Source organism: Thermothelomyces thermophilus, chromosome 4 (genome assembly GCF_000226095.1).
Source record: "Thermothelomyces thermophilus ATCC 42464 chromosome 4, complete sequence".
Taxonomy (NCBI): domain Eukaryota; kingdom Fungi; phylum Ascomycota; class Sordariomycetes; order Sordariales; family Chaetomiaceae; genus Thermothelomyces; species Thermothelomyces thermophilus.
This window is the reverse complement of record NC_016475.1, coordinates 2,205,253-2,223,432: the sequence shown is the minus strand read 5'-3', so window position 1 is coordinate 2,223,432 and position 18,180 is coordinate 2,205,253. Positions and strand designations below refer to the sequence as shown.

At 57.2% G+C, this 18,180-nt stretch overlaps 4 protein-coding genes and 1 non-coding gene across 5 annotated transcripts; 4 read left to right on the top strand and 1 right to left on the bottom strand.

The window, feature by feature from the left end:
- The first annotated feature begins 1,472 nt into the window (after positions 1–1,472).
- Positions 1,473–3,246, top strand: MYCTH_82456 (Dihydrodipicolinate synthetase-like protein). Its single transcript, XM_003664104.1, has one exon. It carries the CDS (start codon positions 1,667–1,669, stop codon positions 2,879–2,881), a length of 1,215 nt encoding a protein of 404 aa, XP_003664152.1. The 5' UTR covers positions 1,473–1,666; the 3' UTR covers positions 2,882–3,246.
- A 2,355-nt stretch (positions 3,247–5,601) lies between these two features.
- Positions 5,602–8,115, top strand: MYCTH_2134674 (uncharacterized protein; the record flags this gene model as incomplete). The annotated part of the gene is made up of 4 exons (XM_003664103.1): positions 5,602–5,766; positions 5,923–6,011; positions 6,074–6,250; positions 7,687–8,115. 4 exons carry the CDS (start codon positions 5,602–5,604, stop codon positions 7,769–7,771), a joined length of 516 nt encoding a protein of 171 aa, XP_003664151.1. The 3' UTR covers positions 7,772–8,115.
- A 1,134-nt stretch (positions 8,116–9,249) lies between these two features.
- Positions 9,250–9,347, top strand: MYCTH_t124. Its single transcript has one exon. It is a non-coding gene; the product is annotated as a tRNA-Asp (tRNA).
- Positions 9,348–11,558: 2,211 nt separating this feature from the next.
- Positions 11,559–14,046, top strand: MYCTH_2315557 (glycoside hydrolase family 16 protein). Its single transcript, XM_003664102.1, has 2 exons — positions 11,559–11,935; positions 12,009–14,046. The coding sequence occupies exons 1-2, from the start codon at positions 11,848–11,850 to the stop codon at positions 13,082–13,084; spliced, it is 1,164 nt and encodes a 387-aa protein (XP_003664150.1). The 5' UTR covers positions 11,559–11,847; the 3' UTR covers positions 13,085–14,046.
- Positions 14,047–15,026: 980 nt separating this feature from the next.
- On the bottom strand, positions 15,027–18,136 carry MYCTH_2144292 (uncharacterized protein; the record flags this gene model as incomplete). The annotated part of the gene is made up of 3 exons (XM_003664101.1): positions 16,920–18,136; positions 16,562–16,630; positions 15,027–16,176 (listed from the first exon to the last, which is right to left on the bottom strand). Exons 1-3 carry the CDS (start codon positions 17,981–17,983, stop codon positions 15,027–15,029), a joined length of 2,283 nt encoding a protein of 760 aa, XP_003664149.1. The 5' UTR covers positions 17,984–18,136.
- Positions 18,137–18,180: the final 44 nt, after the last annotated feature.

The following is an 18,180-nucleotide window of genomic DNA, read 5'->3' as shown; positions in this document are numbered from 1 at the left end:
ATTTTGTGGTCCGTAGAAGGACGGGACTCCCGTCTGTGGGTACTTCTCTACAGACTCGGTTTGAACAACTAACGGGAACCTGCGCCGAGCACACTCCTGCCGGAAGAGCCTCCTCTGGCCCGTACACAGAGCTCGAGGCTACCAGCACGGCACCATTGAGGCGGACAGCTTCTCAGGAGGGTTTCCAAAAAGAGGGACCCTTTTGCAAACGCGCCAGACCTCCGTACGAAACCTCACCCTTCAACAGAGCACACAGAACCTCCCCGTATACGGGTGGCCTCCAGCGCCAGGAACATACGAGCACGTACTGCCCTAAACAGGCAAACCCGCCTATTTGAGAATTCCCCAGACCGTCGGGAGTGCCAACGGCATACGTGGAGTTCAAGTAGCCTGCCACATATGTATCAGAATAGCATCGACTGACACGCTGGGGGGCAGCTGATCATGCAGTGGCCATTAGCTCGTTGGAGTAAGCACAAACAACAGCCGGCACTGCCAATCACGCCAAACCCGTTCCCATCGAGCCTACTTCGGGGTCTTTCCGCAGTTCCAGAACGCGTGGTAACTCGATGTAGTGTCCCCGCCCGAAGAAGATGCCCTCTGCGAATATGTGCACGGTGGAGGTTGCACAGCGACTTCGACAGCTTCACTAAGACACAAGCCCCATTGATGAGACCGATTTGAACCGTGTCTTGGCCCGTCGGTCGTTCTTCGATCTCCAACTTAACCCCCACACTCGGCAGCCGCTGATCTCAGGCCCAATCCCTGCCGCCCGCCAGGTGCGATCAAGGGGCCACCCCGGACTCGCGAGCCTGGCCAGCCCTCCAACGCGCACTGTGCGCAGGTACATACATCCACAGCGGGGGAGCGCCAAGAACGACGACGGCTCCCGCACCAACCCCCAACGCGCGCACCCCACCACACCCCCACATCTTTTCCTCCCCCTTGCCAGGCTAGACAGAGAGAGGCGGGTGCGGCGACCTCGCCGGGATAGACGCCAAAACATGCACAGTCCCAGCAACTTCTCGGCTTGACATAAAAGACGGTGTACAAAGTACAAAGTACAAGGTAGTGTACATACATGCACATTCGTACCACGGTACCATTGCAAGTCAATGCCGTTGCTGGGAGCCGCATGGCAGCGCTACTAGTATTCTCGGGCCCAGTTCGCGGGGTAGGAATGGTCCTTTCAATGCATGTCGCTGCTGGGCCCATCGTGTATGCGCACCATGTACATACATATTGTACATACATCGATACTCGATGCATGGGGGGGTCCAGCACAACAAGAGGAGCAAGAAGAAGTTAGCGCCCATACACCGGTATTTTTGGGCATCGGACCACGCCTTGATCCTGGTCATGGTCATCCACGACCGCCGCTCTTCGTCTCGCCCCCTAATTCCTGTTCTCGACAACTCTTCGTTCCCGTCGTCAACCCCTTCCCCCTTCCCGACTCGTCATGTATACAAATACTCTCATCCCCTTTCCTCGGTTCCGAGCACCTGCCTCCCTCATCTTCTCCAGTCGTCACAAGCCATCCTCCCGCACCAAGGCTTTAATTCCTCCTCGTTCGCCTCCTTCTTCTGCTCTTCTTCTCGTCTTGCCCGCCTCCATCCAGCGCACCATCGCTACGTGCCGATACCAACAGCCAACATTGTCATCCAGCATGGCTCCCCACAACGACGCACCCTCTTTCAGCAGCGGCTACACCTCGGGGTTCAACAGGGCGCAGTACCGCCCCGTGATCACCTCGGGCCTCATGACCGGACACCTCGGCACGGGGGAGCCTCACTCTCCCCTCAGCAGCTCCTTCAGCACTAGCTCGGAGGCGTCCGACTTCCACCACATCCACCGGCCGCTCGTGCCGGGCGTCTACGTGCCAACCATGTGCTTCTTCGAGGAGAGCACCGAGGACGTCGACACGGACACGATCGCCCGGCACGCCGTGCGCCTCGCCAGGGCCGGCGTCACCGGCCTGGCCACCCAGGGCTCCAACGGCGAGGCGGTGCACCTGACGCACGCCGAGCGCCAGCTCGTGACGGCCACGACGCGCAAGGCGCTCGACGAGGCCGGCTTCGGCCACATGCCCATCATCGTCGGCTGCGGCTCGCAGAGCACGCGCGAGACCATCCAGCTCTGCCGCGAGGCCTGGGAGGCCGGCGGCGACTACGCCCTGGTCCTGCCCCCTTCGTACTACGCCCCGCTCTTCGCGCCCGCCTCCGAGACCGTCATCTCCTTCTTCACCGCCGTCGCCGACGCCTCGCCCATCCCCATCATCATCTACAACTTCCCCGGCGCCGTCGGCGGCCTCGACCTCTCCTCCGACGTCATCGTCCAGCTCGCCCGCCACCCCAACATTGTCGGCGTCAAGCTCACCTGCGGCAACACGGGCAAGCTCGCCCGCGTCGCCGCCGCCACTCGCAACCTGAACAAGCACGCGGGAGACGAGTCCTCCTCCTCCTCCTCCTCCTCCTCCTCCTCCTCCTCCTCTTCCTCCTCCTCGTCTTCTGCCCGGCAGCAGCAGCAGCAGCCCGACTTCCTCGTGCTCGCCGGCTCCGCCGACTTCACGCTGCAGTCGCTCATCGCGGGCGGCCACGGCATCCTGGCGGGGCTGGCCAACATCGCGCCCAAGGCGTGCGTGCGGACCGTGGAGCTCTTCGGCCAGGGCAAGCTGGCCGAGGCCCAGGCCCTGCAGGAGGTGGTCGCGCAGGGCGACTGGACCGCCATCCAGGGCGGCGTCGTCGGCGTCAAGTCGGGCCTGCAGGGCTGGATGGGCTACGGCGGCTACGCGCGCAGCCCCCTGCCTCGGCCGACCCCGGAGCAGGCCAGGAAGTGGAAGGAAGGCTTCCGGGACCTCGTCCTGCTGGAGAAGAGTCTCTGATTTGGATATGATGCACGTTTCTTTTTTTTTTTTTTTTTTGGTTGTTGTTGTTGTTGTTGCATTCTGATGATGAGATATGATGCTTGCTGTCGGATATTGACGTTTCATTCTTGACGATCAATGGCAGTGATGATCACTTAGTTAGTCCTCACGGGACTGGGGACAAGGGGAAAGGGGATTTACGGAGACACACACTTTCGGCGTTTCGATTCATGACATGGGGATTGCGGGGAAAGGGAACAAAAGAGATAGAGGCTTCTCATCTCTCGGCGTTGCGGGATCAAAAACCACCATTATTATTACGTGGGTTCTCGAGCTTACCATCTTTTGTTCTATTCTAATATATATGCCATCCTTCTACGCATCCTCTTGCTTCGGCAGCCAGACAAATAGGTGCTCTGAAGAACACTCTTCAGTTTTGTGCTTCAGCCATGCTCATTTCGTCCTCCCTCAAGAAGTATTGGAATACCTAGCTCCTCGGGTTTTGTTGTCTCTTCTTGGTCCGGACCAAAGTGTATCTCGAAGGCCCAGATTCCCAAGTGCTAATATGGTAGCAGTAGCATCTCCTCACGGACGGGGCACATCAGCGCTGTCACACTTGCCCGCGCTGAGACATGACGGGCTGAGGTCCTCTGATGCGAGGGAGGGAGCCGACGCCGAACGAAAGGGACACATGTGAGTGCCGACTCTTGCGAAGGGATAGCGACATGTGTTGCAAGCCCAAAGTGACACCCCTGCAGTCTTTGGGTAGCATCACAGCGTGATCACCAGCTTACCCGCGTTCCATAGCGCAGCCGTTCAAAGCCGGGTTGAGAGAGAAGACAGTCAAAACCTGCTTTGGCCGCTGAGGGGAGGAAGTGGGGGAGATGCGGAAGTGTTGATGCAGTGTTACATACTACCACTTACTTCTCGTACGTCCCCAGTGGTACATGCGTTGCCTACGAACTGCTGCTTGCACCGGCGTCAGGCCCCTCTACCTGTGTTAGGACGGGTCGAGTGACCACCCCTTGGGGCTGTATACCTCAATGGAAGTCGGCCAGCCCAATGTACACTAGGCCGCTTCGGTTCTCGGAATCGGGGCCGGAGCGCGCCACCGCGAGGTACCATGCAGGTCTCACACCTTCTGGGTATACCCTATTCCCCATGTACCGTGACCGAGTCAAGAAGTACATACATGGAGAGGCAACCGAGCGGCAGGGGGGGGAAGAACCACGCAGCCGGGTTAGGCGCGATTGGAGGAACTCCCCTCTCATGGCCGGGGCACGGCGGGCACTCCCGGGGTCAGGGTCGACCCCCTTGTATTTTTCGTTGGCTGCGGCGGCAAGCTCATAACAGAACATGCGCCATCGTCAACAACAGACTGACGGGCGGGGGGCAAAAGATCAGGCCGAGAGTGGGGGTTGCCGGTAGATGATACTTGGCCGAAGCGGAGGAAAGCAACCTTCGACCCAAACAAGGAACCTCGAGCCCGTCGGGATACTCAGTGGTCGCCTTGTTGTTGCACATTAATCAATGTTCCATGAGTATACGCATAATGAGGGAACGACGGGACTTAGACCCCTAGAGGCTCATTTTGAGTCTCAAGTTCCCCGGAAGAAGAGATTGGGATGCGGATTCGTGGAGAGCGCCATTTGGAGGTGGTGAGTGACCTGCAAGGAAATGCACAAGCCACTCCCGGCATCGGGGGTTTGGTTGACGTTGCAAACTAAATGAGTCATGAGTTCTTGCTCCTTCCTCCGGTTGTCTTTCCGCCTCCAACCTGGATCTTCGTGAGGCAGGCGCGACAGTTTCCGTTGCATCAACTCTGGCCTGACAAACGGAATGACCAGCCATCACACGGGAAAGAGCAGGTATGAGCCCCCCACGCATGACAACTGTCTGACATGGTACCGTACTAAATCTGGTCCATTCGGTGGTCCTCACTACCTGGTAGGTCAGCCAAGGTAGTTCCTCTGAGGCGAATCGAGGTGGCTGAGGCGAACCTCGAGGAGAAGAAACGGCTTGCTGCTCTCTCTCTGACCGCTTTTTTCCTTCACCAGTCCCGAATCCAAGCCAGCTAAATCAAATTACGGCATGGTGGCTGCGTAGGTACCGGTGCCCTGGTGTAAGGTAGGCAGGTAGGTACCACATACTGATTCAAGCTGCAACACAAGAGCTGATCAGATCTACTAGAACCTGAGGCCATCTTGGCCCCCCCAAACAAACCTGCGGCTTTTACTACGAACGGCAACAGGCTTCAGATTGGAAGCACAAAATTCTGACATCACGATTGCTCAGATGGTTCGAAAGGCAATGGTAGACTATGCCTTTGGACAACATCAGAACAAAAAAAAGAAAGAAAGAAAAGAGCAGAGAACAGTCAAGAGGCATAGCATCTGTTGTGACGAAGATTACAGCAGCTTGCTGCCGCAAACGTCTGTGTCCAAGGGCCTCAGAGTTCGCCATCTCGTTGTAACGACAAATTGCACTGCGGAGACGGCCTTCAACTTTCGCGGAACCCGCGGCTTGTATGACAATTTCTCGTCGTGAGAAAACGACCGAAACTACCCCATCACGGTTGCGCGAACCTGGCGGTCCCCTTGCTGACCCCCGCTCCTTTCCTCTACCCCCAATCTGGGTGCCTGACAAGGTATCATACACTACCGCCGTGTATCACGGAACAGAGCGTGGAGGGCTGCAGTCTGTATCAGCGCAGCTCTTCACGGGCGGGCGTTCAGTGAATGCCTGCCCCTACCGCCACCCTTGTTCCGGTCGTCCGTATCGAGATGGGCATCAACAAAAACACAGGCCAAGCACCGGCGACGTTCAACACCAGCACGTTATGGATGCGGGTAGGGGGCCCAGTGGAACTCTTCACTCCGCCGCAGCAACAGGCTGAGGGGCTGGTCTGAGCTGCTCCCAATGACCTTTACGTACTCGCATTATCCGAGCCATGGACCAAGAACAGACCGATGAAGTTTCGTACCATAAGCCCAACCAAAGGTCTCATGCATGTCCCATGTACCAACCATTTCCCCAACCAGTTAATCGTTTTCTAACAGTTGATCAGGAGTTCATGGATTGCCTCACAGTGCGTGGAACGGTGTTGCCATGTAGATGGTGCCTCTATCACGGGTTCCGCCGTCACGGCGTATGTGCGCCTGATATCCATGTCACCTCCCGACGGACCATCAGCTGATCATCAAGGTTCAGCAACCTCCGTTTGCACCTGAGCACCGGCCATACGTGGCCTCTCTCCATGTTTGAGCGCAGGACCTTGAGAGGCTTGACGGACCGTAGACCAATGTCGCCGGGACAGGGGTTCGGTTTCTGCTGCGCCGAGGACGCTGGGAGAAACCCGGGCCAGTACCTTCCGGACCTTCAGTCTGAGTCCGCAGCAGCGGCACAACCCCCTCCAGCCCCCCCGCCGGCCTTTCTGAAACTAGACCTTGGATCCGTCATTACTCCCCGCTGTATACGCAGCCAATGTCACGGACAAGGCGCTATATGGAGGGATAAGATTTACCGATCCTTTGTACCGCTATCAATCTCACCAGGTGACTGTCAACGCAATCTTTGCCAATTTTCCTCGCAACCGAATCTCAAACGAAAACCGGGGAAGCGGCTGTCAGACTGTAGTTATGCTTTGTTGGACAGCTACGCCGCGGTTAACGAGGGACAGCATGATGCTTTGCGAGGTCGTGAACCTTTTGGCATCTCCGGCTGGCGCGCTTCCAGCCTTGCGGCCTCCCACACCAGTTTGGTACTCGCCCTATCGGTATGCAACAGGACCTTTTCAGATATCAACTGGTCAGAGTTTGTCCCCTTGTTGTAAGTTAATTCAGCTCTTAACCCAGGTCGACGCCAACACCAGCAGTATGTTGCACCACTGCAACCTTGACCGGCTCTCTGCCATGTGGCAGGTGATTCACCACGAAACCTTGTCCAACAACACTGGAAGCTCCACAGGACGATACGCGGCTGATACAGTTCGTTTGTCTGTGGACGCGTTTGTAAGATAAGCCCTGTGGATCTGGCAAACGGGCTGGCAAACGGAGGGTTCTTTGTTCCTATCCTCTACTTATACAGAGCCACAGGGCCAGCCAACGTAGGAAGGAGACATCGCACCTTTGAACTATTTACAATATTACAACCTTCTTCCATCTATTGGAACCACCATCTTCTATCAGCGGCTCTCTCGAACCCCTGTGATAGACAGCAGCCCTCTCGAAGCTTTTCTTCAACCATGACATGGAGTTCCACACAAGCTAAACAGCCTTGGACGTTACCGACTTTCGATATACAAACCAAGAGATGCCACCAAACTAGAACATGCCGCCACAAGCATGCGCCAACTACGTTAGTACAAATTGATTTGATGAACAACGGAGGAGAGAGACAATGGCGTGGGTCAGGTACGCGCACCTAACGACGCGGGGAGTTCCTAGCTAAGAAGGACTTTTACATTGCCGATATTCATGTCCGTAGAAACGATATTCCTCCTTCCAACCTTGTTGCGAATCGTGGTTGGGCAGACCGTCGTTGGGCTCCCCCAATTGCTAGCCACGTTCCGTGATGTGACAGCCTCTGCTAGCTTACCGCTGTAGGATGTGCTCATCGGGAACCAGAGTATGGGGGATTTAGGCTTCGGCAACGGTGGTTGTGTTCAAGTTCAGCGAGAGCTAACTACCGAGCTATGAAGGGTAAACCCCCCTCCCCCGTACAGCGGTCGTCCATGCACATCAGACGCAAAATGAAAAAAAAAAAAAAAAAAAGGGGAATAGTAAAAAAAAAGGATGAAATGCTGACAGTCAATCCGATTACAGAGCGAGGGCACCAAGTGCGGTCATCACGGACTCCGGCCTGCAGCTCGAGGTTCAGAGCACGGGGTACATACCCCGCGTCCATTGATATGAGGTTATGCATCTTTGGGAATACAACAAGGTGGACGGTTGCTGTCAGGCGTCAGGATCTTGCTGTTGTGTTACCGCACGAGGCGCGGGTCATTTTCGGTTCCCAACGCGCCTGTTTAACAGCAGGGGATGGACCGTCTCCCTCCGGGTTGGTCTACCCCGGGACATGGCTTGGGCCTTAATGCTTTTGTGTAACGGTGGAATGGCTCGCACACCATCAGAAGACGGCCGAGACACCATGTGCGCAGGTGAAAATGGCGTGACGACGGGCGAGTCTTTCTTTCTCTCGGATGCCACTGACGGATAGCTTGGGAGGAGTGTCATGGGAGCGGAGAGCAGAAGAGGAGGCGGGGGAATGGGGGACGGGAAAGAGGCACGGTGTCATTTCCTGCTGTTTGTCGCCTTGCAGAGAGTCCCCCTACTGTGAAAGGGAGGACTAGGCGGAATGTCTGGAGCGTCATTTGTATTCATCAGTGACAAAAGACTGTGACGCGTCGCTGTCACCCGGAATCGTCGGCCGGGTGCTGTTGGAGTTGGGAGGAATAAAGGGCGGCAAGGAGGACGTATCCCGAGGACACCAGGGCAGTTCAAATCACTCAAAAACGGCCAAGACTGAACCGAGAAGCGAGCTAAGCCCCTCTAAGCATGCATATATGATATATATTATTTACGGGAGGGGATACAGTGCTAAGATAAACTATGGGTCAAGCCCCTGCAACTGGTTCCAGGACCCAATCTGAAGAACATATATCGTCACGAGTTGCCCGGGGTTGTCTATTCGATGATACTAGAGTGCGCACTGGTGACGATTCCCTCTTCTCATGAAAAAGGACCACTTCTACCGTAGAAGTCCGGATGTAAAGCTCGGTGTAATTAGTTATAGTCCGGCTGTTTTCAGCGGCGAGGCAAAACTCCCCGCGGCTGTCGCAGAGGGCATGCCTGGGTTAGATCCAATCTTCCCGAGTGTGATTTCATTGACCACTAGCTTTTGTGTCAGCCCGGCGTGTAGATTGCAGGAAAAGGGTGCGCGCGGGCGGACGTGCTGGGTAAGGCAGGTAGGTGCATGCATATAGTGCATGCATATAGTCCCGTCCACACTTGCACTCGGCCGTTCCCGGCGTCAGCCGTGCCAAGCCGGAGCCGAATCCACCCACCCCGGTGACCGATCCCGGGAACTCCTCCGGAGCGGAGTCCGGGGGATAGAGATGCAATGTTCCTGGAATATGTTACATGTTGGGTGTGCATAGACATGCATTCTTAGCTGCCTACTCAAGGGTTCTTGCCGTTATGGGCGTCTGGGCACCCTTCAACTTCTCAGCCATTGCAAACCCTGTGATCCCCGAAAGTTTGGGGTCATAAGACAATTCGATGGACGAGTGGTGGAAAGTGTTTGGTGAGTGTGGATATGCAGTTTATATATGTGTAGCAGTAGACCCCGTCAACCAACAAACTACGGTGGATGAACACATCCACAAATCTTCCGTAGTATAGTGGATAGTATGTGAGCTTGTCAAGGTGGGGTGTTCCCCCGTCAAGCAACGCTCGAGACCCGGGTTCAATTCCCGGCGGGAGAGATTTTTTTTCCACTTTCATCTTAGATAGATCAGTCTGCTGTTTTGAGAAGGATTCATGGTCCCAACCGTTCAATTTTGCCAAACCGGGGCACAGTGGCCGGCCAATCCCGGCCACCCGGTGTATGTATTGACTTTCGGCGCAGCAACACGAGACGGGCCGAAACAAAAAGCCCTTCATTTACGAGACTGCAACGTTTGGGATTCTTTCCAACTCGACCAGACTCGGCGCGACAGGCGTGAGCAGTCATCTGTGAAAATTGATCTCTGATGTTTGCTGCCAGTTGTCAATGCGTCGTTTTGAGGACGGCTGAGGCAGTTTCTCCCTGTGGGCTGAGGTTCGTGAAGGACTGGCTCGTACAGAGCCCTATAATAATGACAGTAACTGGGCGATCCGGGAAGACGAAGCCGAGTTTTGAGGCCTCCGTGGCTTGTTGTTTCCTTTGTTCCTTCTGTGCTTGCCACCTCGACCCCGTAAAGATGAATTGTAGATACGAATGTCACCTACCGTTGCTCACCGCACATGACCGAGGTCGAAGGGGCTCGGACTGAGACACTCGCCATCCTCGGCGATTTCGGATACTCATCTTCTGATGAAACGTTGCAGAGGAGAAATGTGTCTGTTTGTTTCGCGAGCGTTGTTCATGCTGGTGCTGAAGGAAGAGACAAGAAATCGGAAACCAGGCAGAGACAGTATGAAACGTCGCTATCGGTGCTGTGAGTGTGCTCGGCATGTCTGGACATGGCGATCGGAAGGAGGAATATCCTGCTCTACAATCTGAGATGAGGGGGGATGAGGAGAGACGGGACGGGGTCATATTGGCTCCTGAGTGGTGGCTCCTGAGTGGTGCGTTGCTACTGTTTCAGAAGGTCGAGAAGAGACGGCAGATATGGGCAGGCATTTGCTCGGTGAGAGTTTCGGCGCGTCAGCGAGCTGTTTCGGGGCCCTTGGCGCACACTCTTCATGCTATCTTTGCAGCTGGCGGTCGGCTGCTGTCGTGCCCCGCTGCAAGTCGGGATTTGCATGATCTTCGACGATTCGCAACCAGCGCCGGGGCTGCGTCAGCGGGGCGCCAGGGTCCAGGGCGCGAGACCCTCTCTGCGTGGCGGGGAACAACTGTCTTGGCAAACTACTCTGCCACTTATTACAAGAAACCGAGGCTCACATCTGAGACGGCGCACAAGTTGCAACACTGTCGATGACATAGTTACGTGATGGGGGCATCATACCACCCGACAGGATGGCAAAGTTCCGGCCACCTGGTGAATTCCGCATCGCCCGGACTACCTTTACGCAGTACACGATATAGGTATAGTCAACGTTGAATGGAACGCCGCGCCAAATTTCGGCCCGGTTTTTTGACTAGTGTAATTTGGTCGTATTGTTCCGGGCAAAAGTGCCATGCTGCTTTTGGTGGGCTCGCATGAGACACACGAAATGAGCGCCAAGTCAACTCGGTGCCTGAATGGCTGCGCCAATGCCAGCGCTTGACTCGATAGATCGACAGATGTGGCTGCCGCCGCACCACGGGCAGCGTAGTGTACGCTTGCCCTCTGCACAGTGTGATGCCGTGCACGCACACACACGCATGTGTTCCCAGGCAGTTTACAGCGCCAAACAAACACGACGGTAAAAATAGTTACACGAGCCGCAGTCTTACGCGGCAATAGCAATAGCGGCACCAGGCTAGTGGATACACGAGGCGGAAGGCGCAAGTTGTCGTCCGTTTCCGGGGACGCCGCGACATACCACGTACAATTTCACTAGTGTGAAGGATTCGTTAGTCTTTCTCGGACGCAACCGGTTGTCGGCAAGGTCTCGTATTGACTTGGCGTCACTCTGTAGTACCCTAGTAGTAGATCGCCAATGCATCCCGCCCAGGTTGCCAAGCCAACATTTCACTTGTGGCTTGGGCCCCACGCTGCGGCTAGGGTCTTGTTCAGGGTCCGACGGCTGGGCAGGCGAGCGTGGGCCTGATTGGTCATGAGGTGCATTGTTCTGGGGCTCTCTTGGCGGCAAGAGCAGGTGAGCAGGGGGCCGGTGCTGGGTCTCGGTCAAAGGATCTCGGACAAGGCAGGCTGCAAGCCCTCCAGGGCTGCCCCAGATGGAAGCTGCCCGGGGGGTAAGGCAGGGGTTGCGACACGAGCAAAGAAGGAGCAACTGGCGCTGCTTCATAGTGCGACGGGACCCGGATCGCAGAGCACCGTCGATCTCGCTCCTCCTCTCCCTGTCCATCCCATTAACTACCGATTTTTGCTGTTGTTGTTGTTATCGTTGTTGCTGTGCGCAAGCTAGACCAGCCCGAATAGTTATTCGTGGCGTCGCTACGATCGCTTCTTGTTCAATCTGTCGTTCACTGCCTTACTGGCACCTGCGTTTTCCTTAATACACAACCTTTCGTACATTCGCTCCAGTGAACCAACCTGTTCACTGCCTCCTTAATACACAAATCCACACACTCTCCGAGCCTAAGCAAAAAGCCCCCGCTCTCAACAGAACACGATGCTTTCCAAGGTCTTCGCGACGGTGGCCCTCGCGGCCTCGCTGGTCTCTGCGCAGACTTTCACGGACTGCGACCCCACCAAGCGTGGTGAGTATCCGCGCCCTACCCCATCTTGCAGACGCTGCCCTGTCCAGTGCTGACGGGATTGCTCCTCCATCAGATGACTGCCCCAACCCCAAGGCTGTCGGCTCCAAGCCCGTCGACATCGACTTCCGTCAGGGCCCCAACAGCTTCTTCAAGCTGGCCGATGGCACGAGCCTCAAGTACGACAAGGATCTCGGCGCGGTCTTCTCGATCAGCAAGGAGACGGATGCCCCCACCATCTCTTCCAACAAGTACATCTTCTTCGGCCAGGTTGACGTGACGGTGCGCGCTGCCCGCGGTACGGGCGTCGTCACCAGCTTCGTGCTGCAGTCGGACGACCTCGACGAGATCGACTGGGAGTGGCTCGGCGGCGACGCCACCCAGGTCCAGACCAACTACTTCAGCAAGGGCTGCACCGAGACCTACGACCGTGGCGGTTTCTCTCCCGTCGCCGACCCGATCAACCAGTTCCACACCTACACCATCAAGTGGACTCCCGAGCAGCTCGACTGGATCATTGACGGCAACGTCGTCCGCACGCTCAAGAACACGGGCGTCGAGGGCTGCTCCGGCTACCCGCAGTCCCCCATGCAGATCAAGCTCGGTACCTGGGTCGCTGGCCGCAAGGACGCGCCCCAGGGCACCATCGACTGGGCTGGCGGTCTGACCGACTTCAGCCAGGCTCCGTTTGACGGATACTACCAGAGCCTGCACATTGTGGACTACATGGGCGGTCGCGGCGCCAAGGAGGCCACCGAGTACCACTACACGGACCGCAGCGGCAAGTGGGAGAGCATCGAGGTTATCAACGACGGCAAGGGATCCGACGACGACACCACCACCTCCTCCAAGACCAGCGCGACCTCGACCAAGGCCACCTCGACCTCCAAGCCTAGCTCGTCCAGCTCGCCCAGCTCGTCTCACATCGGCCACACCCTCACCACCCTCACCACCGTGAGCTCCTCGGCTACCCGGAGCGCCAGCAGCACCGACGGCGCGGCTTCCACCAGCGGCCCGACCAGCACCAGCGGCAATGAGGTTGATCCCACCTCCACTGCCTCTCAGACCGTGTCCACAGGTGCTGCCCCGAGCATGGCTGGCAATCTAGCCGCCGTGGGCGCTGCTGCCCTCTTTGGCTACCTCGCCCTCTAAACGGCTTGACGTCTAAGGCGGAAAAGGGAAGAGAGGACAGGTCGGCAGCCGTGGTGTTCTGGTCTTTGCCGTCTCCATTGTTTTCTTCTGGGCCGATGCTGTGTTATTTTTTTTTAAAAAAAAACCTTCGCCACGCTCCTTTTCCGTTTCGCTTTCTTGATGACAACCCCTGCAGGATATATTGGGGGTTAAAGTTGGAGACCGAAACGTCAACGTTTGATACCATGTTTACCCTTCTTTTAATGCCAGTCGCCAGGGAAGGAGAAGGGCAAACGCTCGCGCCAGATGCTCGGTTACGTGGCTTCTACTCTGTTTTCCGCGTGCTAAGTCGGACGGGTCCATTGAAAGACAAGATCAAAGACAACAAGGTTTTCATGGTGAGATGTGAGCGCGAGTCTCGGATGAAAAAAGAAAATAATGGTATGCCAGAGGCTCTTTTGTTTGGCTGACGCATGGGAGATGGTGACGAATGAGGTTATGAGAAAGAGCTCTGGCGGGGCGGTGGAATGGAATTGGTTTTGTTGTGACGGGTTTTGTGTGGCGGCTTACTTCTCTGATTCGGAGTGCTGAGGTTTCATTGTTGGCGATGGAGACGGCATCTTTGGTTGATACCTGATCGATGGATACCTCGAAAGGAGTGGTTTGTTTGTTGTTTTGTCCTTGCGCGATGGGCCGCTAGCGGTGCATTATTCCATACTCAACTAAACTCACCTGGACTGTAGATAGTGCATATCCTAGACGGCATCGGAAGCGGATTTCAACTTTGGCCCAGAGTGCTGTGACCTCTGAATGGTCCGACTGATGAAGTTGGTAATGCTTGGGGGGTTACTCCCTCGTATGTACGTAGTTCTGCAGTGCACTACGAGACCGTTTAGGGGGACATATAGATTGCTGTCCCATCCCCACGAAGCAGTAGTGGGTTCTCGTGAGAGATACGTTATGCCTATCTATCCGTCATCTAGCAACAGACCTCTAACTCGTAGGAACTTACAGACCTCAAGGCAAGCCAGCGTGAACTTGACCCTCCCTCAGGGGCGCCAGCAGGCTTTCAGAAGAGGACGTGTCCACAACGCAGGTGTCGCTCGCTGGACGCGGCGGAAACGAGCTAGTGCGCTCGCGAGAACAGCCCACACACAACACATCGAATGATTGTGAACGTGGTGGCATAGCCGAAGGGGGCCGGGGTTAAGGGGGTGGTGGGAGAGGAGTATCTCGGTTCACGTTTCCGCCGACACTGTTGGCACATTGTTGTCTTCCTCATGGTATCTGGAAACAAAAGAGCATCGGGAGTGCGTAGTGCCCGTGACAAGGTGAATGATAACAGGACAGTGGTCTTCTGTTCAGATACTAGACCTGGTTTGCCCTAACATGGCCTGGTGACCACCCAAACACCCCCCCCCCCCCCTTCTCTCTTTTCCTTCTTTCTTCCCCCTCGCTGGGTAGTTGAGGCTCTGCTCTTCACTCTCATCGAGGCGCTGTGCCCATCATCCCATTGCTTTCTCGAGCTCGGTTTTCCATTAACTTATGAACATTTCCACTTCTGCATAGAATGACCACGTCATGCTCCTCAAGAGAAGAGAAATAAGGTTAAAAAAGATATCTAGGGCCCCGGAAAAGGAGAACGGCCGGTTCGGGGTATAAAATGTATCTATCAGTCCACGGATCCGAAGGGAGATTTTCCCCCCTAAGGATCAGTTCACTATTCTAGGGGGATACGGAAGGGTAACCTGCCGGTCCCAGGACAATTGATTCTCCCTGCTCTCATTACCAGTTCGAACCCTCTTCGAAGGGGTCTCCGTGACAGTGCTATCTCCCTTGGCAGTTAGCCTAGCGGCAGGCCACCCTGACGGTGCCGAATATAAATATATACATCACAGAAACACCGAAAAAAAAAAAAAAACACCCGATCGCTTCCTCGCTCCCAACTTCACTGGTCCCCTCTTCACTTCGGATACGTCTGCGACGACGGCAGCTCCACCGCCTGCATCGTGCTCGGCATCTCGGACGGCTGGTCCCGAGACCCCGGAAGCTCGTGCGGCCCCTGAGGCGGGGCGCCGCCGCCGTAATAGTAATAATACTCCGCCGGCTTGTTCCAGCCGCCACCACTCCCGGGCGGCGGCGCCCCGTGTTGTTGTTGTTGTAGTTCTTGTTGTTGTTTGTACCCCGGCATCTCGACCAGGGCGTTCGGCGGCGGGTACTGTGACGGATACTGCTCCCGCTGCTGTTGCTGTGCGCGCTTCCGCCGGCGCCACCACAGCGCCAGGCCCAGCAGCACCGCGCCGAGCACCACCACGGGCACCACCACGCCTATTGCTGCCTTGGCGCCCTCTGAGAGCCCCCCCGTGGAGCCGGCGTCCGGGGTCGTTGTTTGGGAAGGGTTACCAGAGACGATGGGGCTGCTGGCGGTGCTGGCGCCGTCGGTGCTGGCGGTGGCGGTGCTGGTGCTGGCGGTGCTGGTGGTCGCGGTGCTGGTGGTGGAGGTGGTGGAGGTGGAGGTCTGCAGGTCGCTGGCCTGGTAGAGCATGCGGACGCCATAGGCGTTGACGCCACCGGGAGAGGTGACGGACTCGGTGACGGTGGAGGTGCGACCGCCGTTGAACGACTCGGTCACGGTGATGACGGTGCCGGGGGAGGCCGGGGCGATCCAGGTGCAGAAGAGGGTCTCCCAGACGTGCCGGAGGTCCTCCGGGTTGGGCACGCACGAGAGCGAGATGTCGCCGTAGGTGGGGCAGCAGGTGACAGTCGTGATGGACGACGCGCCCGTCGTGTCGTGGCAGGCGGTCCAGTAGCCCGACGGGCAGGCGATGCCGGGGGAATAGAAGAAGGACGAGTCCGAGGTGGAGAAGCCGGTCGGCAGGCACGACGGCTCATTGTCGATCACGTAGACCATCAGGGAGCTCGGCAGGTAGATGCCGCCGCAGTCGGTCGCCGAAGGGGTGAAGGTCGTGGTGAGCGGGATTCGCCCCTCGGTCGCCTCGCGTACGGCTACTGGCGGGGGAGTCGCCGTGCTTGGAAGGGAGCTCGTCTCAGAAGCCATGGCGAGTTGGAGGCTTTGTCCGTTCGCGTTCGCGTTCGCGTCGCTCGAGGCCCCCCTCGGGCCCCCAGTGTAGTTCCGTATGTATACTACTTACACAGCGAACGTAGTCAACCCGCAAAAATAAAAAAAATAAAAAAATAAAAAAAAGGGGGCTGACCGCAGGAGCGAGTTTCCTGGGGACGGAGGGCCGTCCCGCCCACAGCCAACTTTGGGACGACGGCCGGCCGTTCCATCGAATGATCATCGCTGACAGGCATTGTTGGACAGGGGTCAAGATCCACCAACCCCGGTGGTGCGTGTGCGTGCTCTCTGTATGAGGACTGCGACCCCGGCTTGGGCGAACCAATCGAGTTCGGGGCTTCGGCGGATACTGCGTGTAACTATTGTCCCCCCCTCCACAAGGGCTCAAACGCGATCCATAGGCCATCCATAAGGCGTACTCTGGCTCAGACTTCTGACGCGGGAGTGCCCAAGGATCATTCATGGCCGTCTCGCGACCGCTTAAGTGTCTGGTATTGGTTTTCGCTGACAATTCTTTCTCCCTTTGCAATTCCAGCACAGCACAGAAAAGGCGAGACCAACTAATGAGATTACGGGGGGCACAGGATGACGCTAACACGAGCCAGTCGGTCCCCGCTTCAGATCCCAAGACAGGCGTATAGTGTAGTCGTAACAAAGTGATCCATCCGGTATACGCTCCCACCTCACCATCAATTGCGGCTGCCGGATTCGCCCATGCCGCGCCGCTCCCGCTCCAGCATAGCGTCGAACTCTTTTTGTGCCTGTTCCCTCGCGTACGCCTTTTCCTGGTCGGCATGCGTGTAAGTGTACTGTTCACCACGTTGCCGGCCGGCCGGCGTGCGGTCCTGTTGCTGGCCCGGGTTCCACGCTGCGCCTTCCTCTGACCTTGCCCGCTCTCTAATTCTGTCCCAAGCGGAGCCACCTCCGGATGACGGACGGGATCCGGAGGGAGGGGTCTGCCTCTGTGAGGGTGCCACGGGTGAAGCGTCATCAAAGAGGTATGAGTCGTCATCCTGCGGCGCGCTTTGCGACTCCGGCGCCTGCTGTGCCCACCTTGGCTGTTGCCTCGCTTGTTGTGGTGCTCCTGAGAAATCCGTAGGTGGCGCAGGCGTCGAAGATGCTGTCGTCCGCTCCGGCTCCGCTGGGTTGGCTGTTGCCGGAGAATGCGGGCGCACCGTCCCTTGGCGGCGTTGCGGCATGGTCTCGCGCAGTACCTTGAGCCGGTCGTCTCGCAGGGCGCCCACGAGGGTGCTCGTCTGGGCGTACGAGTAGATGATGTTTTTGACGACGAGTTGGGACATGAGACCGTAGGCGGCGAAACGGAGAAGGTGCCACAGTCGCACGGCCGCCGGGCCCGAGATGAAGGGCATCGAGGCGCTCGGGAAGGACATGGGGTTGAACGAGGCCGGTTTTGGGGTGTAGAAGGGGAAGCGGAAGGTCGAGCGGCCGCGGTGGGTGAGGTAGGCGGCGGTGAGGAGGACGGCGGGGGGCGCCCAGGCCGCCCTCGAGCAGAACTTAGCGCGATAGTAGGCAAGCGCGTCGGCCTCGGGCGGTGTCAGCAACCGGCCGACGTGGAAGGAAGCGTCGACGAGCGGGTAGGCAATCTCCATCTTCTGCCAGTCGGTCGTGTATGAGAACAAGGGCGCGAAGAAGGGCAGCTGTGGAAGATCCTCGAAGGGCCGGCTCATCAGCTTCAGAGCCCGCTCGACCTGCGAAGGTGTAAGCTCGACCAGCCGGTTGTTCCGGAAGACGCCGAGGGAGGCGATGTCGGTTGGGCGATCGGGCTGGTGCTGGTCCGCGCCGTAGTCGCCCGGCGAGTCGTCTGCGCCTGGCCACGACATGATTGCGGTGGCGGGGCAAATTTGTCCCTGTCAATTCGGTAATGGCAGCGTGATGCCCTGAAGGACTCGAGTCTACGAGATGGCAGATGAGTGCCTGAGTTATGTGTGATGACTGTTTGATGATGACCCGTTACGGGCGTGGAGACGAGAGGCAATGGAGGTGGGATGATGCAGGAGCAGGAGCAGGAAGCAGCTGG